This window comes from Rhododendron vialii, chromosome 11a (assembly GCF_030253575.1).
Source record: "Rhododendron vialii isolate Sample 1 chromosome 11a, ASM3025357v1".
Taxonomy (NCBI): Eukaryota; Viridiplantae; Streptophyta; class Magnoliopsida; order Ericales; family Ericaceae; genus Rhododendron; species Rhododendron vialii.
The window spans coordinates 2,329,418-2,353,720 of NC_080567.1; the positions used below are offsets into that span (position 1 = coordinate 2,329,418).

General features: G+C 39.8%; 1 protein-coding gene and 1 long non-coding RNA gene across 8 annotated transcripts; both read right to left on the reverse strand.

Annotated features, from left to right (window-relative positions):
* Positions 1 to 1,750: 1,750 nt before the first annotated feature.
* Positions 1,751 to 12,883, reverse strand: LOC131308117 (uncharacterized). 7 transcript variants are annotated; one of them, XM_058334932.1, is made up of 6 exons: positions 12,403 to 12,852; positions 10,361 to 10,477; positions 4,723 to 4,815; positions 4,537 to 4,644; positions 4,080 to 4,451; positions 1,751 to 1,929 (listed from the first exon to the last, which is right to left on the reverse strand). In XM_058334932.1, exons 2-5 carry the CDS (start codon positions 10,436 to 10,438, stop codon positions 4,185 to 4,187), a joined length of 546 nt encoding a protein of 181 aa, XP_058190915.1. In that variant the 5' UTR covers positions 10,439 to 10,477; positions 12,403 to 12,852; the 3' UTR covers positions 1,751 to 1,929; positions 4,080 to 4,184. The 7 variants fall into 7 exon arrangements, with proteins under 7 accessions (XP_058190915.1, XP_058190919.1, XP_058190918.1 ...); XM_058334936.1 differs by lacking the exon at positions 10,361 to 10,477 and adding an exon at positions 5,162 to 5,281 and having other exon boundaries at positions 12,399 to 12,846; XM_058334935.1 differs by lacking the exons at positions 10,361 to 10,477; positions 12,403 to 12,852 and adding exons at positions 5,162 to 5,383; positions 5,458 to 5,783.
* LOC131308118 (uncharacterized) lies at positions 7,583 to 10,214 on the reverse strand. Its single transcript, XR_009194317.1, has 3 exons — positions 10,087 to 10,214; positions 8,265 to 8,564; positions 7,583 to 7,597 (listed from the first exon to the last, which is right to left on the reverse strand). It is a non-coding gene; the product is annotated as an uncharacterized LOC131308118 (long non-coding RNA).
* Positions 12,884 to 24,303: the final 11,420 nt, after the last annotated feature.

Consider the following 24,303-nt stretch of genomic DNA (forward strand, 5'->3'; position numbering starts at 1 on the left):
CTTCCTTGCAAAATCCAACCTCCCTTACATCTACGCAATAGATGATGGGGATTGGTGGTTGGAAATGCACTAGGCCTTGCCAAGTAATTAGGGTGCTAAAAGAATTGAACCCGCTGACCCTTTGGGTATTCAAGAAGAGGAGATTGGTCATCGATCTCACCCGAAGTGGAAGGGTGTATAAACCTCCTAAGTTTAGTGGGGAAAGCTCGGCCACAAGTCGAGTAATGCAAGAAGAAGAAGAGGAAAGCCAAGGGATAGAACCCGAAGAAGACAGGGTATTAAGACAACTGAAGAAAATCCAAGTTGATATCTCTATTTGGGGACTACTCATGTCTTCTTATGAGCATCACAACTTCTTCGTCAAGACCTTGGGAAAAGCCAAAGTTCCCATCGATATCACCCCTAATGATTTGGTACGATTCATAAAGGCATCCAAAGCCCCAAAACCAACAATAGCTTTCACTGACAAGGATCTGCCTCCTAAAAATCTTGCACATAACAAACCCCTGTACATCCTCCTCAAGTGTCTCACTAAATGGATCCCGTTGGTTTTGGTGGATAACGAATCCGCTTTGAATGTGTGCCCTCAAAGAACCCTCGACAAGTTAGGGGTAGGCACTACTGACATACGTCCTTCAAGTCAAAGTGTAAGGGGATATGACAATTCAAAGAGAAGAGTGGTTGAGTGTGTTACCCTACCATTGGAAGTAGAAAAGATCAAGAGAAATGTGGAATTCCATGTAATGGACATATCATCCACCTTCAATCTTTTGCTGGGAAGGCCATGGCTACATGACACTGGAGCAGTGCCTTCCACTTTACATCAAAAGGTTAAGTTTGCAGCAGATGGAAGAATCGTGACCATCTTGGGAGATTCATCTATCCAAACTCATTCCGATACACCTGTGCAAGAAGTAGGGACCGAAGCAGAGGAAACCTTTCTTACTGGGTTTAGTCTTGAAGAAGCAACTGCCGCGCAAACTTTGATGGCTGAAAGAAATTTCTATATAAGCAGCCTCGCCATACGAATGATGAAGAAGCAGAACTACTTCCCTAGATTGGGTTTAGGCAAAAGATCATAAGGCATCCCACAAATGATTGATCCCCCGCACAATCAATATGCCTTTGGTCTTGGCTACACCCACTACAACAAAAAAGGTCTATGATGACGAAACAAATTCTTCGCCAATTGCATGCTTTTCGTCGCCAAAGTTGTTGCCGACGAAAAAAACTTGTCGTCCCATTCGTCGATCTTTGTTTCACGCAGAAGACCCCTCACGATGAAAAATGCATTTTCCTCGTCAATGACTCCCCATGGCCGACAAAATAATTCCTCGCTAATGTTTCCCATGGCCGACGAATTATTTCCTCGTTAATTTATTCCCATGGCCAACAAATTAATTCCTCGCCATCACTTCTCTTTTCGTCGCGAAGTAATTTAATGCTTTTTTTCGAAAAAACAACAACGAGAAAAGTATTCCTCGTCCAAAAGATTTTTTAAAAATAATTATCTGGTAATTGGAGAGAATTTATTTCGTCGCTAATTTACAATTGGTGTTTTTCCGTTCACATCAACAAAATTTTACACAGGGAAAAAAATGGTTGAACATAAGAATGCATCTTACGTACAGAAGTCACTAATAACCTTCATATTACCGTAAACAGCTAAACAAAGTAATAAAGGTTTCAAAGTGTCCATTCACTATCCAAAAAGAACCAAGTTAACTGAACATAGATAATAACATAAGTGAGTAGTGGTCGAAGACACGAAACAAAAAGGAAAAGTTGTCGGACGGCCCATCATAACAAAAAGAAGTATCAACACAAAAAGATCTTGGCCTTCTCATATATACCACCAACAAAAAGAAGTATCAACACAAAAAGATCTTGGCCTTCTCATATATACCACCAACCTTTTGCATATCCAATCTGCAAATACGAAATAAAAGAAAATCATTACTTGAGCCTAAAGCCAAGACCACATGTCTTCAAAATTTCTAATCAAAAAAACAAGACCAAAGCATATCTCCTTTAGTATGGATTGTCTACAAGGATGTTTTTTCTTACTACGGTATATGACAAGAACAAGAAATATCATACTAATTGCTATCACAAAAGCTTTCTGAGAAATTTGGTAATAAGTTAAATTCAACAATCCATTTCAGACATTTTGAAGAATCCAATCACAAGCGAACTAAAGTTACTTCAATCACTCTTCAACTTTTGGTTGCATAACTAGAAAAGGGATAGGCTTCTTTAGGGTCCACAGGCACTCTCTCAGTAACCAGATTGGAAGCCCAGTCAGATTTGAGAGAAGCCAGATTTGCTACACAACAAATAGTATGCACACCAGATATTTTGAAAAGGGAAACATATGCCCCATTTTATGGCCAAAAAGTTGGGATATGTGTCTTCATTGGTAACGTATACCCAAGGGAAGCTTGTAATTTTTGTGATTCTAAAGGATTGCAGAAATTTACATAAGGCCAAAAGATTGTGTGATGTGCTCCAATTTCAATAAGACCATGATGATAAAGCAGCGACTCTTTGCTAGTACCACAGCCATACGATGGGATACGTTGGGTTTGATGTTGGTAGGTCTATAACTACCAAAGTTGCTTCTATTATCCACAATGAGGAGTGGGTATGACCTAATTCACAGTGTGCTATTACAAGAGAGATAATTGCTGGTATTGCCCCTTCGCTGGTTCCTAATCCCTCTTCTCCTGATTCTGTGGGATGGATTCCTCATGCTTCTAGGATTTAGACTGCCAAATCAGCGTGGCAAGTGTTGCGTATTACTGGTCCAGTGGTTCCATGGGCTAAATGTGTTTGGTTTCCCGTTGGGCTTTCATAGAATGACTAGCAATTTTGGGTCGTCTCTTAACAAAAGATAGGCTTCAGAGCTAGGGTTTGACAATAGATAATGTGTGCCTGTTATGTCAAGGAGGAGAGGAGTCCTATGAACATTTGTTTTTTGAGCACTCATATTCTCAGGTGGTTTGGAAGATGATCCTTCTTAAGAACAATGTTCATCGTCCCCATTTCGTAGGCGAAGAACCGGGGAGGTGTCCTCACTAAAGGCTAAGGGGCAGATCTATTCTATAGTTGCAATTCCCCATTTTTGGGTCGATCCCAGACCTCAGTAGAATATTAGGTTGATAGCACTAGCCAATAGCTTTCCCCTCAAATTAAAGCAATCAAGAGTTCATAACCATATAATTACTTGAGCCTAAAGCCAATTAAAGATGAAACTTATGATCAAAACCTAATACATAGTAGATTCAATGCATGCTCATTAATGATTCAACCAGAAGCCCCTCTGACATTATACTAGTCAAAAATAATTTCATCATATCCAAAATATAAGGTGCACATACAACAACCAAGAAAAAAAAAACATCCATTAGATAGACTTTCTCATTTGTGAGAGCACCCAACATGAATGTCTTAAATTTTAAGCATTTCTATTATACTTTAGACAAATATAGCCAAACAATAAATGAAAACTCTGAACACTACGAAACATGAGAACAATGTCAAATTTTAGAGGAAAAGCCAGAACTTCAATCACCCCTATGAAATTACATTAAATCCAACAATGTATCTAATCGATCAAACTATGAAAGTCAGGATTTCACGTTCAAACACATTTTTGTTTTTCATGGTTACTATCACTTTCATTTGCACATTCTAACATTCAAAACTTAACTCTTACTATGAGATTTTGACCCGACTTTTTAACAACCCTGGGATGGAAGTCGGCGTTATTTGACCAACATAATTAGAGGTGCTAGTTTTGTTCTGCACTTTATAAGATGCAAAAGAATTTCCAATCATATTGTAGTGCATGGTGTGGACTCTAGATATATTGTGTTTACCACTAGACTGCCATGTCCAACATTAGCCGCCAACAACTGAATTGCATGTCCGGAATCCACATGTACTAGCAAAGTAATAATAAAGAGAGGGAGGGGAGTTAAGGATACTTGCTGATGCAGTGACAAGGAGGAATGTGGAGTTTGTGGAGTTCAATCCTATCAATAATGGAAAGCAAAATTGTGGGGTAAATTACTAACCATCCAGCATGCTATTCATGTGCTCCTTGAATTCTCAATATATTCGCTGAATCCATTCCCTTGGTGTCTCAAATACTCCATGATCGTAGCAGTCGTCAACTCCATCTACTTGTTTGACTCTGAAAGCACATCTATCTTTTGCTGTTGTGCTTGCCTTTCCGCTTGATATTCTTGTACCAACGACTCGAGATGCGATACATATTGACTGTTGGCTGCAGATGCAACAGTGGTCCTAAGAGATGAAGAAGGCCTCATACCCAGTCCTTTAACGTATCCTGATTTTGCCTTAAGCGACTTGATTGAAAGCTCCTCTTGTGTGATCGATGTCACACCAGCCTCAGATTGTTCAGCCTCTACCTCTATGATCTTGCCCTTTTAAAATGTAAAACAACATAGAGTAATAAGATTTAAGCTTTAGATATTTTAGCAACTAAAGCAAATAACCAAATATACGTACATAGTTCTTCTCGGATTCTTCAGAGATCCACATTTTTGTATCTTCATTGAAGTGGGTAGATTTGTAAACTTCTTTCAAGTCCGGCACACGATTCCCATTGGTTTGCATCTGATCGATTAGTTTTTGAACCAATAAGTAGATTAAGCATATTTGCATTCTAACAACTACAATATAAAAAAAACTCACCATTGCATCTACCCTCACTGGGATGGACTTCGAACCACATCTATGTTTGGACTTCATTTCGCTCCGGTTCTTTATGTTTTTAGTTGATTTGTTCTAAAAAAAACAGCCAAAAAAAAAGAGGAGAAACAAGATCTGCAATTGATTAATTGCCCATGGCATTACAAGCCGAAAAGAAAAGTACCATATGCAAAAAACATAAACAACCCAATTAAACTTTTCGAAACAATTTTTCCACATGTCCTATACAAAATGAAACCAAAATAAGCTTAGGTAAAAAGCAATATCATGAATCGGTGACTGAAAGTTTGTGCATGCATTTCCACATAAGTGAAACTGCAACCTGTGCATTTCCATTAAATATGTTCAGGTAAAAAGGAAACTAAATATGTGCACTTCACTGACCTGGAAATAAATTAGTTCGTGCAAGCACTTCACTGACCTGAAATTTGGTATCACTCCATTTCTTATCAATTAGACTGATCCACTATTCGTGAGTGACTCCAGATGGTGGGTGGCTTCTAGCATACTCTACCCCCTTAGTACTCTTAAGCTTCTTGTACTTTTTGTAAAGTGCATGGGTGTAATCACTCAGTCTACGCCCAAATTGTCTTGCCGCTGCCTTCTCAATATCTATGGGACCTCCCTCCAAGTTAAATCGATCCTACCAAAGCCAATAGCAAAGGTATTGATTAATATGAATTGCGATTTAAGTAAATAAGAAAATATTGTAATTACCTTTATTCGTTGAAGCATAGGTGCCTTCACACTTTCATGTGCAACTTTCCATCTACGGATAGTAAGATCTTCCAAATTTGTCCGAACCTCTACACCAATCTGTGTGGCAAGTTTACAAGCATGCTTCCCGACAGGTGCACGAAAACACTGTGGGATGGGAACAAGAAGCTTTCCTTCTTTGTCGAATATTTGCTGAACCATCAAGCCTCGTGTCGGGCCATGGATAGGTCTATCAGCAACTATTGTTATAATGAAGGTATGTTAATATAGTAAGTGCCAAGCTTGAGCAAAAGAAATAAAGTGCCAAAAGTAGTGCTTAAATATACTATCAAAAGAAAAATGTAAATAACATTTAAAGCTTACCAACAGGTGCTACAAAGGGGGCTGCTTGAATCTCCTGCTCGACATCAAGAGGTTGTTGAGGTTGGGCACCCACATCTGGATGTGGGGTCGATCGGGTCACCCTCTCGCAGATGGGGCTTGCATCATGTTGGTTTCTGGTTGGGGCTCTTTGAAGATGCGATGTTCTAGGTTGCATTTCAGGTACCACTTGCATCCTTACAACCAAAGATACCAAGAGACAATGCAAAAGTATGGAGAATGAGTAGAAGAAGAAACTTTGATGATAAAATAAGTATAAGTACAAACTGATAAAGCATGATAACATACGTCCATTGACTTGATAAGGTATGAAAACATAAGCATGATAACACATCCTGTCAAGTAATAAATGAAGTTGATTTTATTATTGATATATTATGTGCAACCACAGAGTACCTCTTGTTGAAAAGAGCCATCAGACTGATCAGAGTTGTAATCTCTATCATCCTCATTACCAGGTGAGCTGTCATCAACCGCCTCAGCCCTGATTAGTTTGCCATTCCTCTTCACAGGTACGTAATGAACAAAACCGCTTAAAGAAGCTGGTATATGCTTGAACCCCATAGCTTGCACCCTCTTTCCATTCTCTTTGACTTTGTTGTTTCTCATCCTCTCGTATTCGTTTTCATTCTCTTTGACTTTGCTGTTTCTCTTCCTCTTGTAACCATTTTGCTTTTGTTTTGCGAGGTCACCTGGTTTCACCCATTGTTTATCACTTTTGGACATGTTATGCACTATAAGCAATAAAATGACAAATCATAATGTAGAGAAAGACAATGATCCCAACAAGACACAGATTAATATCTTCTTTAGATTAAAAAAATGTACTTAACACAAACATTTGCATAAATAGCTTCATGAGTTCCACACAATTACTAATTACCAATAGGAAGACAGGGACATTCATTCACATATTGACATCAATAACTTCATGAGTTCAAAACGATTACTAATCACCAACAAAAAGACACGAACGTTCATCCACATATAAAGCATAGCAGATAAGTTAAATATCATAATCCATATCAACATCCATATCAAGATCCATATCATCCTCAAATATTTCTTGCTCTTCATCAGCTTCTGCCTCTACATTGTCTTCCAATATTCCATTTGATGGCACTACCCCTGAAATTATCTCAGCATCAACATCATCCCTATGACATCAGATATCGCCTTGAATGTCAATTGGCACAGCTGATCCCATGTTCTCTTGTTGGAACGCATCACCAGATTCTGGGGCATGAAATGTTTCAGCATTACCCACCTCTTGTACATCAAACGCGCCCCTTTGTTGGACCCGTTCCACGACTTGCCAAGGTTCACCCCATTTTGTATCTTTTAGGTAAAACACTTGCTTTGCTTGACTTCGCAGAATAAATGGATCAGATTGATACCACCGACTTGTAACATCAATGCTAGTGCAATATGTGTCAGTTCGTATTGTCCTATTTCTGCTGGTATTATTTATATTATACCATTCACATTGAAACAATATTACACTGTTCTGACACATATAATCGAGTTCCCAAACTTTGCTCAAGTGATCATAAACGTTATGGATTTTGCCATCATAGTTCCCTTCTGCAAGCAACCCGCTATTCTGACTCGTTCGCCGATCATCTAGTTCTCTAGTATGAAACCTTACACCATTAATTATGCAACTTGAGTACTCTTTCACTAGCAAATTCAGACCATTAGCTAGCGACCATAATTCATCGGTTGCCTCTGGTGACTCCTCAACCCTCAGTGCATTTAACTACCACCACATGCAAGTTGAAAATAATAAGTTAGGTCAGCTATAATACAACTTGATAGAATTTAGTGCACAATGAAATTAGAAAACATCTTACTCTCTCTTTGAACCACTTAGGAAATTCTTCCTGTTGTGTACGTGTTATGTCATGCCCACTTGGAACTTGTAATTGATTCTTGTGCTCCCTATTCAAAAGAATGTGATTACTAGGTAAAATGCTATTAATATGCAACATCAATATTATTGAGAAGGGCAAGCATAAGTAAGAACACGTGAAAAACATACTCTAAATACTTCTCCACCTCAGGACTATTGTACAACAAGAACCAGTGAGCCTTATGACAAAGCTCCTGTGACATCTCACCATTGCTTATGACTTGCCCAATAGGACGAGCTATTTCCGTGAACACTGTCAAGCCTTGGCGCCTATCACCCAAATCTTTATTCCTTTCATGTCGATTATGCACAGTTTCGATCCCATCAAGATACATTGTGCAAAAAGTTAAACACTCCTTGACAATATATGCTTCTACAATGGAACCTTCCGGTCGGGCTCGGTTTGCAACAAACTTTTTTAAAGTTCCAAGAAACCTTTGGAGAAAACAAATTCAGAATAAGATTATATATGCCAATTGAATTTTCAACGCAAGTATAGATTCAACAAGATTACCGTTCAATCGGGTACATCCACCGATAATGCACCGGTCCTCCGAGAATAGCCTCATGCGGTAAGTGAATTATTAAGTGGACCATCACATCAAAGAAGGCTGGTGGAAATATTTTTTCAAGCTTGCACAAGATATGGATCGCACGCTCCTCTAATTGTTCAAGTTTACTTCGTGTCACTGTCCTAGAGCACAAGTCTTGGAAAAAGGTACCTAATTCAAATAGTGCTATGCTAATTTCCTTATCCACAAATCCACGCATTCCAATTGGAAGAATTCGTTGTATGAGTACATGACAATCATGGCTTTTCAACCCAGTTAACTTTCCATTTGAAGTATTCACACATTTGGATATGTTTGCTGTGTAACCATCCGGATACTTGATAGATTTTAAGAATTCAAAGAAAGCCTCCTTCTTTTCCGAGGTCAAAGAAAAGCTCGCCCAAGGCTTGGCATATGACCCATTGGGACATTTGGTTAGCCATAGCTCTTTTCGTATGCCCCTATCTTGCAAGTCCCTTCGTGCCTTGTCTGTGTCTTTGTTCTTTCCCTCAATGCCCAACATTGTTCCAAAGATATTCTCACAAACATTTTTAATCACATGCATGACATCAATGTTGTGTCGGAGCTTTCTGTTTTTAAAGCCTAATAGCTCATACAAGATGCTTAGTTTTGTCCAATTTGGTGTAAAACGAGGCATTTTCTTCTTTCTTGGATCTTTTCTGAACTCGACCACTGGTAAAGAATCCAACTGTTGTTGTATTTTTTCCACCGGTATCTCCAAGGATCTTTTTCGCTTCTCCTGTTTACCATTGTAAGCCCCCCTCTTTCGGTGTTCGGGGTGGTTCTCAGGTAAGTAGCCTCACTGGTTAATGTATGCTGTCTTACTCCTCAAAGATTCAAAATATGGTTTATCGTTGCAAGAGTAGCACGAAAAATGACCCTTCGTTCTCCATCCTGACACGTCACCAAATGCTGGCCAATCATGAATTGTGAAAAATAATGTTGCACGTAACTTAAAAGTCTCCCTACTTGATGCGTCATAAGTTAATGCACCATTTTTTTCCAACTCCTTCAACTCGTCCACCAAAGGCCGCAGATAACCATCAATATCAATTCCTGGTTGCTTATCCCGGGGGAATAAGCAATGACAACATGAAAAATGGCTCCTTCATGGCTAACCAAGGTGGCAGATTATAAGGAATAAGAATGACAGGCCACATGCTGTAGGAGTTGCTCATATTCCCAAAAGGATTGAACCCATCAGTTGCCAACCCTAGCCTCACATTACGAGGGTCTTGGGCAAACTCGGGATGTTGCAAATCAAATTCCTTCCACTCATCAGCATCCGTAGGATGCCTCCATTTCTCCCCATCCACACGTTTCTCCTTGTGCCATTTCATGTCATTGGCTGTCTTCTCCTTCATGTACAATCTTTTCAACCTAGGAGTTACAGGAAGATAACGCAACACCTTATGGGGAATCTTCTTACCCCTGCCACGATTGATTTTGTACCTAGACGTATTACATTTTGGACATTTATCTAGCTTTGCATTCTCCTTCCAAAAGAGTACACAATCTCTCTCGCATACATCAATGAACTCATATGACAAACCCAACTCACTTAGTATCTTCTTGGCTTCATAAGTTGACTTAGGAACCAAGTTACCTTGTGGTAAAAGTCTAGAAAGGAATTTTAAGAGCCTATTAACAGAAGAATTGGTCCAACGGTTCATTACCTTCTCATTAAGCAACTCAATGACAAACTTCAACAAAGTATAATCTTTACCACCCGGTGGGAACAACTCACGTTGGGCATCATTCAACAATTTATCAAAGTTTCGCACTTCCTCTCTTAGGGTCGTATCCATTGAGTCCGCTCTTGTTCAGTCTTCCACCAAGGCATCGATGCTGCCGAGATTCCCTACCTCGTAGGTTCCCGTTTCACAAGGATGCACCGTATCTGATACACGTGGTTCCCCGTGTTCATGCCAAGTAGTGTAACTTTGCACAATTCCATACTGAAACAAATGAAGGTGCACTTCTTGAAGATTTTGTCGGCGACAGTTCACACATTTCCGACACAGGCACAAAATATTACCTTGCCGATCACCAACAGCTGCTGCATATTCAAGAAATGAATTGACGCCATCAAAATAAGGCTGACTTGTTCTACCATGAGCGGTGCTGCCCAATTTCATCCAACTCTTGTCCATTACTAAATGCAAAAGCATGGTCAGAGTTGAGATGTCAAAGTCATACTAACTGTGTCATGCATCAATTATTATCATTTCTATCATTTTGATTTTTATCAATAATTAAGGCTTCTCTAGTGATACAAATTTGAACAATGCCTAACAACTCTATGGTGTCAATAATTGCCAATTGAGCATACTTTTGCGTTTTCAATCTCCTTTAATTTGCCCCAAGTATGAGCCAAAAGTGACTACAGTAAACAGAGCCAACTATAACAAAATGAAATTCGGTACAAGCCATTGAATCTGGACTAGTGCAATGGCAATATAAGGTTAGAAAATATGTATTTGAAACCAGTAACCTGCATTCGAGTAGAATGTAAAGAAAGTCAAATATGACAATAAGAGACTTATATATACACATATAGGTAGAATAAGATCGACACCAAAACTCCACATGAAATCAATACTTTGTAAATGAATAAGCTATCAAGTAACAACACAAGGAGGTATCAATTTTTTGCCTAATAGAACAAACACCAGAAGTAATTTCCTTTATTTAAATAAGTAAAACATTTTTATTTTTACTCTCATACCTCACTTCTTGATCTTTTGAAGTCAACTTCTATTCAAGAATCGAAAACACAAAATGCACATGACAACATAGGGACTAAATCCTATGAGCACAAGTCATAACCAAATCCCCATGTCAAATAAGAAATATAAGCATCAACCCACAACCCTACAGGATATTATTGAGTGTCAGATGGCCATCTCCCCCTCACCCACAACCTAAGTCACATAATGCATGAGACCTTGCAGGAATGCGATTGCGATTGTAAAAGCATCTTTGAAAAACTTTTCAAACTATTAAAAAATACGAGAGCGAGAATTAAGTGTGCGAGCAAAGAGCAAGAATTAATTGTGCAGCTGTGGAGTGAGAATTTAGATTGCGAATGTAAAAACCTCTTAGGGTAGGCAAGGCATATACTAATGGGCCACATGCAAAGTCTTTCTAAAATGGGATCTATCAATCGAAGGTCCATAGAGTTGAATAGATTGTGTTGGAGGTGTAAAGGGCTTGGGGTCTAACTGCCTTAACTTATACAAGCTTTCAACTTGTAAGCCACTGGAACCGAGAAAACCACTAACAAAAATTCATCGAATCAAATACTCCAATAAGCAACCCACATAATAAACTCTCAACCGTGTGATTCGTCGATTCTTGGAAAGAACACCCTGCTCCAACTTTGTGAATTCACGTTGTAGTAGGACAAAAATAGATTGCATGGTAGAAAAAAGGGGTGTGAAAAAAATTACCGAAGAAAGATTGTTTAGTGCCCGGATTAATGTCCAGAAGCACTTTCAGCACTGATTAGTTTGATTTCCACCCTAATTTGTATGGACTCCACAGTAGTGCTCCTATAATGCATTGAATACTTTGTCATGGTACAGGGCTTGGACCATTAAAACCGTAGTCCAAACAAGTCAGATCCTACTACACATTTAGGTAAATATTTCTAACAGTCATCAGACTTAAGATTTGGGAGAGTAAATTCAGGGGTACCCGATAATTTTTGTAATTTCTACTTCTGCTTCAGTTTACATCTCTATTTGTAAATCTGAAGTTCACTTAACAACTATTTTCAATTGACTGAGTTCACTTAACATCTGACTCCTCATGTTCTAACGAAAAGATCGAAAAAAGAGGACGACCGCAAAAAGAAAAACAAAATAAGTTGTTCGGTCGGTCAGGGTTTCGGTGACTATAAATTGGAGAAATACTAACATATAAGTCTATATATATACACCGATCCATGTACAAACATATATATACAAGATTATGAGACCTTTGCCCCAAATAATCACAAAAAATCAACTGGGTTTAGGATCATTGGAGGAAGATATGGAAAAGACAGAGAGAAACTTACAACCATATCTCACATACCTGAAATCTTAAACTCGAGCGATTAGAAAGACAAGTAGAACCCTTTTGTGCTTTTTGATGCTCCAATCGAAAAATCATTCAGTGTGGCGAGCTATGGCGGATTCACCGAAGTGTTCTCTGCAAGTACTTCATCAGAGAAGAAAAGAGAGAGAAGCGGTGGGTTATGAGGGAATGAGGAGAGGGACAGAAAAGTAGGAGTATTCCCTTTATTTATACCTAAACGGTGCCGTTTTATGAGCCTTTTTTTTCTCTTTTCTTTTCCCCGTCCCGCCAATGCTTATTTGTTGGGATGCCGCCAAAATATTTAATGTATTTGGGATGCCGCCAAATTATTTGACGGAAACGGCGAGGAATTTTTTTTTTTGTCGCTAACATTAAAATTGGAATGGATAAATGGCGAGAAAAAATAGAATTTTGTCGTTAAAGTTGTTCGAACCACGACAAACAAAAATTTCCTCGCCTAATTAGACATGCTCGCTTCAATTAGGGACGAAAATTTTTTTTCCTCGCAAATCACATACTATTAACAACAAAATAGTATTTTGTCACCAATTTTCGTCATCTTAGACCACTTTTGTTGTAGTGACCTCGACGAAGGCTGAAATAGAGGAGAAGAGAAAAGAAAGCATAGAAAAGGCTAAGGCAAAGGGAAACGTAGTCAAGGAAAAGGCGTTTATAGTCCCAAAGATGCTCAATGGTTGGTTTGTAAGAGAAGGTGAGGACTTCCCATTTTGTGGTTTTACAGAAACATGGGAGGATGAAGCTAACTAAGCAAAGGCATCCTGGGATGCAAATCTTCTTCAATCAAGAATGGACTAATAGTGACATGGAAGAAGAACCAACAAACTCACCTCCCATCCCCGAAGACTAGATCAAGGTGCTAGATGGGTTTGACTTGAAGATTTTGTTTGGCAAAGAAGAGGGTGAAGAAGAGTATAAGACTGTGAAAGACAAGGGAAAAGGAGCCAACCGCGAGATGCTGCAGTAGTTGCAAAGTCGTGACATGGCACAAACATCAAACAATACTTCTGTTTTCTAAATCAAGCTAGGACATGTTTTGAGCCTCTGTTTGTGCTTCTTCTTTTTTTATAGCTAAATGAATTCCCATTTTATCTTCTATGTTATGCTTATTAAATGATTTGGTTCTGAAATTGCAATTACCGAACACTACAGTCTCTTTGCCAAAGAAAGGGGATTTTAAGAATCAAATTCTTTATGTTGTTAACAAGAAGGAAAGAAAGGGCGAGCCTTGATTGCTTAGAACTAGGTTTTTGTCAAAACTTAGAAAGAAGACGCTATCTTAGCAAGAACACTTAGAGTTAGCTTGGCCATCATGAAAGTACAAACACAAAGGAGACTCAGAAAAATATCTCCACCAAATTCCTCTCCAAAACACAGAAATCCTCTTGTGAGAAATGCTCGTTGGGTAATCTAAGAACCCAAGCAAAAGTAAGAGCAAAGCCTACAAGGACAAGAAATTGCAAAAACGCAGCCTAGGCAAAAGTTTAGGCATTTTAAAGAAAACCTCGCTAGGAACTCAACCTCCATTAGGTAACCTAGGCAAAATTTAGAGCATGTGAGGAGAAAAACCAAGAGTGGAAACCCAACCTCAAAGGTTGTGATTTTGGAACTACGTAAAAGGCCTGATTCCCTAATTGGGATACGTAGGCAATCTCACTTTGAGATGCGGCCCAAGCATGTGGAGAGAAGGAAAAATATCAAGAGGCTAATACTCAGTGATAGGCATAGCTAACCCTGCGTATTGAGCTTGTAAAAGATGAGTTAGTCATTTTTCAAAGAATTGACAAAAATAAAAAGTCACGAGAATCATTGCTCGTCCTCCCTAACTCAAAAGTCACCAATATAAGAGGCAAGATATCTTAGAGATCCTAAAGCATGGCAAAGAGACTATGGAATATGCAAAAGCAAACAAATGGCATAAATTAGATTCAAGCATAAGAAGGAAAGAATGCCACTTGGCTAAAATAAAAAGTCTAGCTTCTTTAGGAAATAGAGGTAGTGGCCGAAGAATGGAATCCTCGGCCGAGCAATCCATTCCTCGGCCAGTGTTTTGATTTATCTACCGAAGGACAGTTTTTGCTGTAAAACTTTTTTCAAAATCTCATTGCTTATCCAAAAACAGTTGATATATGTTCAAAAGGGTTTTAAGCTATACTCTAGAATTATTGCACACAAACTTGGAGTATCTCGAGCATAAAACATGTCTCCACAAGACAAAGAGTTTAAATCACAAACTCGCCAAACATGCTGAGGTTGCTTCGAAAAATACATAATTATTGTCTGTTTTAGGACTAACAATATAGGTATAGAAAGAAGGGCAAAGATACTGCCCACGGCCTCTCTTGGATGCATGCCCTGAAGAAGGATAGAAACGCTCAAGAACTGAGATGTGAATCCTCCGCCCTTCACCTCCATCATTGGCCCCAGCATCTCCATCTCCATCACCAGCCCTTGCACTCTCGCTCTCGGTGGCACCAGCACTCTGAGTAGAAGACACCATCGGCACCCGCTCCTCTTCAAGCTGTGAGGCATGAAATGTGGATATTTAGGTTCACACGAAGATATGGAATGGAAATGAGAATTTAAAGGATACGTACCTCAATTATCCAGTTGTTGCCTCCAAACCAGGGCCTCCGCACTCTGAAATACACGCAACGACTCCAGAACTATATCAGCAAGCACCTACAAAGGAAGTTTCAACATTTATAGCATACCAAAAGAAACCCAAACAACTAAAATCCACAATGTTACCTGTTGGATCCCGGTAGGTAGCACATAGAGCTGGGTGGCACACGGAGTAAGCATCAAACACTCCTCTTCTCCATTCACATTGTGGAAAGAAATAAAGCTAGGGGGCCCGTGGCCAAGTAGGAGGGGCAGCAGTGGCAGTAGTGGTAGGCAAGGTCAGCGAGGCCAAACGCAAGACTGAGTAATCTCCCCCCTGGAGAAAATCCGTGGATGGCTGTCTCTCAAGAGCAAGAAGCAAGCCCTCTCTTGTCAAAAGATGAGTCGATCTCATGCCAGCTGGAGGAGGAAGAGGAACAAGCTGCAAGGCCTCCGTATGTGGGAAGTACTAACTCGCCACCCTTTCCCCAGGGTACTAAGCTCTCAAGAAAGGCCCCTCCAAAAGGAAGTGCTAGCTGTCCAAAGCCCGAGCTGAGGTCAACTCCAAAGGGGCGTCATCTAGCACGGTATCCCATGGATTGAATCACACCAGTGATAGGGGAAATAACATCAATATAACAAAGTGGAAAGATGGCATGAAAGGGTAAAATATGTCATACCTGATCCACCGTCAAGCGATCTAGCACCCGTCTCCAAGCCAACAAGTCCATAGCAGGCGACTGTGTCCGCCGGTTTCCTTTTACTCAACGCTCTACCCGGGGGACAAACCTTGGCTCCCCATGCCTAGTTGGAGGAGGAAAGTGTAATAGGTGCTCAAAGGCCCAGAGCTGCAAGCTAAGATGAAGACAGTTATGGATCATAAACATTAAAAAGTAGAGGAGTGACAAAGAAGGCTAAAGCGCATACCTCAAGAACACAGTGATGCACACCCAGTGAAAGACTAACGCCCTGAGAACAAGCACTCAAATGACCATATAGCATAGCTAAAATAGGAGTCCCTAGTCAAAATCCGCTATGGTCTCCAGGTTCACTAAAGCCGCTAGGAACTGAACATGTACCGAATTCTCCTTGTTGCAAAACAGAGTCTGCCTAAGGAGGTAAAAAAGGAAAGCTCGTACCAACTTAGGAACAAATACCTCTGCTAGAATACCCTTTCGATCATACTATAGCGACCATAATTTTCTCCCTAATTTATTTTTATTTTCATTTAGATAATTAATTAGTTTAATTATAATAGTAAGTAAATAGCTTCTATGTTAGTTTTATTTTTGATTTTAATTACATATACTAGTAATTATTACAAATCTTAACAAGTTATAAAATGTATTATATAACATATATATGTATGTACGTGTAACATAGGGATACTTCTAAGTCATACAAAACATGGGACATGTTCTCATCCCTCTCAACAGACTCATCACCTCTCATCTCTCTTCTATCGACTCTCTCTCCAATTATCTCCCTCTCACTTCCCGTCCTCATTCCACCACCTTCACACTTATCCTCTCACACTCTTACCACCTCCAAACTTGAACCTTCATTCTCTCTCATTATATATACCCACATAAATCCGAAAATTGAACACCGGTATATTACTTCACTTCTAATCCTACTGTTGAGTCCAGAAAAGAGAGAGCAAGAGAAAAAGCTTGAACTTCTTTCAATGGAGTTTTAGAGAGCAGAGAGAAAACGGGTTTCTACATAACAGCACTCCGTATATCAAATTCTGGTTCCCAATCAACCACTACATCGCCAAGCATCCACAAACCACCTTCCATTCAGTTTGAGACAGCCCCGGAGTTCCCCGATCCTGTCATCTTCTTCATTTTATTGAAAACATTCGGAACCCATTTCTTTCCGCTTTTCGGCCGGATTTAAGGTAGACAAATCTCTCCTCTACTCTCCCTAAGTAAAAAATGTCCATAAAGCGCAATATTTGATAATGAAAAATATCGCCACTGGTTCTTTTTAAGAAACACAACTGAAATTTCAGTCACCACCCTTATTTTATTTTATTTATCTTTCAGTGTTAGATTTAATCTCTATATGTCGTTTTTAACAAGTTAGATTGGAGGAAATCCTGCCTACGCATCGAAAACATGGAATCCGAATATCCCCTATTTTGGAACTGGAAAAACCGAAACACTATAGTAAACTATACGTTTGGCTTTTAAAAGATTATGCAGAAATCACAGTTTACCCCTGTGTTTATTTTGATTTACAAATTTGGTCCCTGCATGTCGTAACTTTTTAGATGTGACCCTAAAAATATAAAATTACTAATGGACGCACTGGTTCGACAAAAACTTTAAATAACTTAAAGGCATTGGCCCATCATAAAATACTATGTGTTTACTTACTCGCACAATATTATTTGATATGTACTTTTTATCTCAATGAAATATATCATGTTATGAATTGAGCTGTTATTGATTGTATCATGTTGTACGTGCTAGAATGGACTTAGGTTCACAGGATGGTTAGGAGTAGTGATTTATGTAGACAATATTAAGTAAATGGAAAAGTTTTGAAAGTGTGAGTGTGTGGATTGTGATTTGAGCCATGGTGATGTCAAGGGTAACCAATGGGGCCCGTGTTGAAATGGGTTACCAGGTCCGATGATGAGATATGTTGTGACGCTAACGTATGATATGTCAAAGTTTCTTTTCAAGGAAGGGAATGGGTCCCATGAGATGGTTATAGTTAGTGAGACGTTAATATATGATACGTCATGGGAAGTTTCTCTTCGAGGAAGGGAATGGGTCCCATGAGACGGTTATAGTTAGCATGGGGTAGTGGTTGTCCAACCCTAATGTACGATATGTCATGGGATGACTCAATCCTCCTTTTATGCTCTTAATTAAGAACATGCTAGATACATAATTTAGGTGCGCTCACCAAGACCCTAGTACAGGATAAGCAAGAGGAAAGGTGGACCCATGAGATGGTTGTAGTTAGTTCATGTGGGAGGATAGGATCTTGTGGAGATAATCCTTAGATTTCATGTAAGTCAATGGATAGTAAAGAAAAGGACAATGTGCAGTTAATCTGTACCTTCTGTGTATTATGAATTATTATATTGTTGATCTGCTAATTGTAAGGTAAGGGGTTAGTAGGGTTGAGATTATCTACTGAGTTTCAAAACTAATTATAGTGCCATTGGGCTGGCGTTTCATGCCAGGTAATCAAGAGACTGAAGAACAAAATCCGCTGCAAGACAGTCCGTACCAATGTGAGGACCTCCCAGCTGAGGAAGGGGAGTTTGTTGAGCCTTGGAGGCCATACCCTTAGAAGCTTTGTTAATTTGACGTACTTTTATTTAAATTTTCATAAGTGATAACACATTTTTCAAACTCTATTTCATTTTGTTAGTTTGTAAGATAATTAAGTAGGTTTGAATTTGGTATTTGAGGTTTCCGCTGCTAAACTTTGTTTAATAAAATTTCATTTCTTATATATCAGTTTTATGAATTATTAAATCAATTGAAAAGGATTTAATTAACGTGTCTGAAAATCGGGGCATTACAAATTGTTATCAGAGCTTTAGGTTCAAACCCTCGACCTTGGGTAGATTGGGTAGCATTAGATTTCATGAATATAGGTATTTAATCATATTGTAAATATACTGCCCTTTCATGAGTCAAATTATTATTGTCCTTTTTTTTTAGTATGAAGATTATACCATTTAAACATTAAATTTTAAAATGTAGGATGTCGAGCTCTTCTTCGTCAGGATCATATGGTACGAGTTTTGATATGTATGGTTGCTATACTCAGCGAGGACGTTAGATCAAACCCCGTGATGAATGTGAACACCAAGGGAGACTCAAATGGCAAGTTGAAAAAATCATCAAGCACAACATGAAGAAGGTGATCGAGGACTCCGCGGTTGTTGAGGAAAGGAAACAGAAGCAACTAGTGTTCCACCGCATAAGGAATCATATCTGGAAGTACGAGGAAGCATATCGTATTCTGAAGGATGATGAGAAATACAACAAATTGAGAATAGAGGTTTTGGCTCAGCCATATGTTTCCTACCGCCAAGCTTCACCCGAGAGCATGAGATCTCACTACTCTGGACCATTGGCACCACCCCTGGTCTACATTGACATATCTTCATATTCAGAGGACGAAGACCCAGAGGAACCACCATTCGATGATTAGAATAGGGTCATACTAGAACATCATAGAAAATAGTAATAAGATGGGAAGGGTCGATAACATTTGGGGCACTTGTATGTTTATGCTTATCGACTTGGCAACACTAGTACTAGGTTTACGTTACATGTACTTTTGTGGTTCGTAGCATGTAAACGGATGTAAACCTTATCCTACATGAATTATCAAAGGAATAATAATAATAATAATAATTGACTTTTGTCACATTGATGTTATTGCATTCGTCATTATATCTTTAGGTATGAAAATGGAAAACCCCCCTGACAAAATAAATTAATAAATAAATAAATAAATTTTGTATATAGATGGTGGGAACATGAAACGGAGCCCAAACGAACAATGAACAGAATGACGGACCACAACCAACAGGGCAAGGATCACAACTAGACTTAATTCAACTGATGCAAGCATTTGTTGTTGCTGCTGCCGCCAACCCTCAACAGCCACAACAACAACAACGTGGACCACTAACCAGGAGTAGAGATCAACTTTTGGATACATTCTGCAAACGTTGCCCTCCGATCTTCTATGGGGAAGTAAACACTAGCGCTGCAGAAGCATGGATCAAACAAATCTCCAAGTACCTGGAAGTACTTAATGTGACCAATGCGGGCGATCGCATTGCCTTAGCAACATTTCAGATGCAAGGGGAAGCAAATCATTGGTGGGATTTGATTAAGACCACTCATAATTTGACAACTATGACCTGGCAGATGTTCAAAAACCTTTTCTTCGAAAAATACTTTCCAACACCTGTGAAACAAGCCATGGCTCAAAAATTTAAGGACTTGAAGCAACATTCCCTGACAGTAACCCAATACTGCTGCCTGTTTTGAAGAATTGGTATGTCATGCCACTATCGTAGTACCCACTAATGTTGCAAAAGCTAGGAAGTTTGAATGGGGTCTGTCCTGCTTTATTCATACTAGTGTGGTCTCTCATGAGTACCCCACCTACGCACAGGTAATGAGATGTGCACTCATGATGGAGCGCGAGAACTTTGACTCAAAGTCAACGTGGGAGGCGCAAATGAAGAATGGCCCCTTCTCTGGAGGATCAATCCGAACAAACAACAACAAGACTTTCATCTCTCAAACACCCTCTTACCAGAGTAACCCTCGCCCTCTGCAGCAAACCACTCAGACCTGGAAAAACTCCAACCCTGACTCAAATCAGAACCAAACTTCACTTCAGGCACGAAATCAGTACCAAAACCGTAGGTGTTTCAATTGCAACCAGAAAGGCCATTTCAAGAACAACTGCCCAAAGCTTGCTGGATCTGGAAATTTTGGGCAAGGGGGACAACAACAATTTCAAGCTCAGCCGTTAGGGTTTGGGAACCAGAATCCGGTTAATCCGAACCAACAAAAGATTAGATGGAATTAGCAACAATCCCTTCCTTTTCGAAACAATGTAGGTGGACAGAACAAGCCAACATGAGGCAAAGTTTTTACTCTCCAAGGCACTGAGCAAGATATTGAGGAGGAGTATAACCCATCGGTGATACAAGGTACTCTTATACTATATAGCACTTATGTTCAAGCATTATTCGATTCAGGAGCTTCGCACTATTGCATATCTGTTGCATGTGTCTCTGCTCTTGGACTAGAAACAGAACCTCTAAGGACGACAATGCATGTAACCTCACCATTAGGGGGTGAAATTTCTGTGGGATTAATCTGTAAGGGGTGCGAATTAGAAGTATCCAACCTGAGATTAACTATCGACTATGAGTAATCAACATGGCAGACTTTGATGTCATACTTAGAATGGACTGGCTATCTGCGCATCGCGCTGTCGTAGATTGCCATCGGAAGATGGTGACAGCGTATTCACTAGACGGTACGTATTTCAAATTTAAGGGGGATAGACAAGATCCCTCCGCAACAACCCCACACCGATCAAGGTGGCATGATAAGCTTTCAAGGTGGCTTGCAAGCCTCAAGCTAGAGGAGACAAATCGTATGGAACTCGGTCTTCCTCACATTGTGTACAAGTATGAAGATGTGTTTCCTGATGAGTTACCTGAACTACTGCCACGTCGGGACTTAGATTTCACGATTGAGTTGCAACCAGGCACGACACCAATATCCATGGCACCATACAGAATGGCACCAGCGAAACTACGAGTGTTGAAGACCTAATTACAAGAACTGATGGATAAGGGTTTTATCCGACCCAGTACATCACCGTGGGGAGCCCCCGCTTTATTCGTCAAAAAGAAAGAGGGAACACTCAGACTTTGTATCGACTACCGCCAACTCAATAGGGTCACAATCAAGAACCATTATGCATTACCTAGAATTGATGACTTGTTTGATCAACTGAGAGGGTCAACCTGCTTCTCGAAGATCAATTTATGGTCTAGATACCATCAGCTGCAAGTTAGTGACAATGACATACCCAAGACAACTTTTCAAACCCATTATGGCCACTATGAATTTGTAGTCATGCCATTTGGATTAACCAACACTCTTGTCGTTTTCATGCGTTTGATGAACAACATTTTCACGCCATATTTGGACAAATTTGTGGTAGTGTTCATTGACGAAATTCTTGTGTATTCGCCAATAGAGAAGGAACACGAAGAGCATTTTAGAATTGTACTGCAAGTACTTCGGGATAATCAATTGTAGGCAAAGGCCAGCAAATGCGAATTTTGGATGACAGAAGTCAAATTCGTAGGACACATAGTGTCTAAGAAAGGAATCTCTGTGGATAATAGCAAAGTAGAAGCTGTCATGGACTAGAAATGACCCTTAACAGTGTTTGAGATTAGAAGTTTCTTGGGACTAGCTGGCTATTACAGAAGGTTCATTCAAGATTTCTCAATTTTGGGATAACCAATGACGCGATTGACCCAGAAAGGGGTTAAGTTTGAATGGAACGAAGCATGTGAGAAATCGTTCCAAGAACTCATGAAGTGATTAACCAGTGCCCCCATACTAATCATTCCCGAGTGGAACGTGGGATATGCAGTGTACTGTGACGCATCCAAAAATGGATTGGGAGCTGTGCTCATGCAAAATGGAAATGTTATCGCTTATGGATCCCGACAACTGAAGCCGCATGAAAAGAATTATCCGACTCATGATTTGGAACTTGCGGCAATAGTATTTGCTCTTAAGTCCTTGCGTTACTATTTGTATGGAGAACAGTTTGAGGTGTTCACTGATCAAAAAAGTCTGAAGTATCTATTCACTTAGAAGGAGCTGAACATGAGGCAAAAGAGGTGGATGGAATACATGGAGGACTACAGTTTCACATTGTCTTATCACCCTGCGAAGGCCAATGTAGTTGCTGACGCTCTCAGTCACATAACTCGAGGACAAGTGGCAAGTATGGCTATCAAGGAATGGAAAATGATGGAAGCCATTAATGAGTTTAGATTTCAACCTACAGTAAGAGCGGAAGGAGCCTGCCTTTTTGCTTTGTTTGCCACACCCGCTTTACGTCGAGAAATTTTGTTGGCCTAAACCTTTGACCAGGAGTGCGATTTCATCAGATACCAACTATCAACTGGAAAAGCATCAGCCGGATGGGCAATTCCCTCCGACAAGAGTCTCCATTTCCAAGAATGAATTTTTGTTCCTAACATTGGTACACTTTGAGAAGCTGTACTGAAGGAGTTTCACCATTCCAACTTTGCCATACATCCAGGAAGTACAAAGATGTACCAAGATCTTCGTCGTCAGTACTAGTGGAGCAGAATCAAGAAGGATGTAGCAGCTTATGTGTCCACATGTCTCACTTGTCAGCAAGTTAAAGCTGAACACCAGAAACTTGGAGGAACACTTCAACCATTACCGATACCTGGATGGAAGTGAGAGCCCATCACTATGGACTTCGTCATAGGACTACCTCGATCACCTAAATCCAACACTGCCATCTGGGTAATTGTGAGCTGATTGTCTAAGTCAGCACATTTCCTCCCTATACGCATGACGGTTACCATGGAGTCATTCAGCAGACTCTATATTCAAGAGATTGTACGACTGCATGGGGTACCGATATCAATCGTATCCGATCACGACTCGCGCTTCACGTCAAATTTTTGGCAAAGTCTGCAGAAAGCATTGGGAACAGATCTTCATTTGAGTACAGCATTTCACCCACAAATAGAAGGACAAACCGAAAGGACGATTCAAACCCTAGAGGATATGCTTCATGCCTGTACCTTAGACTTTAAGGGAAATTGGGAACGTCACTTACCGTTAGTTGAATTTGGCTACAATAACAGTTATCATGCCAGCATTGAGATGGCTTCGTACGAAGCCCTATACGGACGACCATGCTGATCCTTGATCTGTTGGACCGAGCTGGGAGAGGCAAGCCTATTGTGACTAGAATTTGTTAGAGAGACAACAGAAAAAGTCAAAATCATCCGCCAACGACTTTTGACCGCTCAGAGCCGACAGAAAAGCTACGCCGACAAGAGGACTAGACCACTGTCCTTTCAAGTTGGAGAGCATGTATTTGTTAAAATCAAACCACGACAAGGAGTTATCCGATTTGGAAAGAAGGGGAAGCTATCACCCCGGTATACCAGACCATTTGAAATTTTGGAGAACATTGGAGAGGTCACCTACCGCCTAGCCCTGCCACCTCAAATTGACTGAGTTCACAACATTTTCATGTGTCTATGCTTCGCAAGTAAATGTCACACCCCTCTCACATACTCAACTGCGAGGAGGTCACACTTAACGAAGACACGACATTCGACGAACAACCTGTCGAGATACAAGATTATAGTGAGAAGAATATCAGGGGTAAGACGATCAAACTCGTCATGATCTTATGGCGACATTGGGGTATATAGGAGTCAACTTGGGCGAGAGTCAATACTATGCGCACCAACTACCCGTATCTGTTTCCACCAGAAGGTATACTTTAATTTCAAGGATGAAATTATTTTAAGGGGATAGGTTGTAACGACCCCAATTTTCTCCCTAATTTATTTTTATTGTCATTTAAATAATGTTAATTAGTTTAATTATAATAGTTAGTAAATAGCTTATATGTTAGTTTTATTTTTTATTTTAATTACATATACTAGCAATTATTACGACAAAT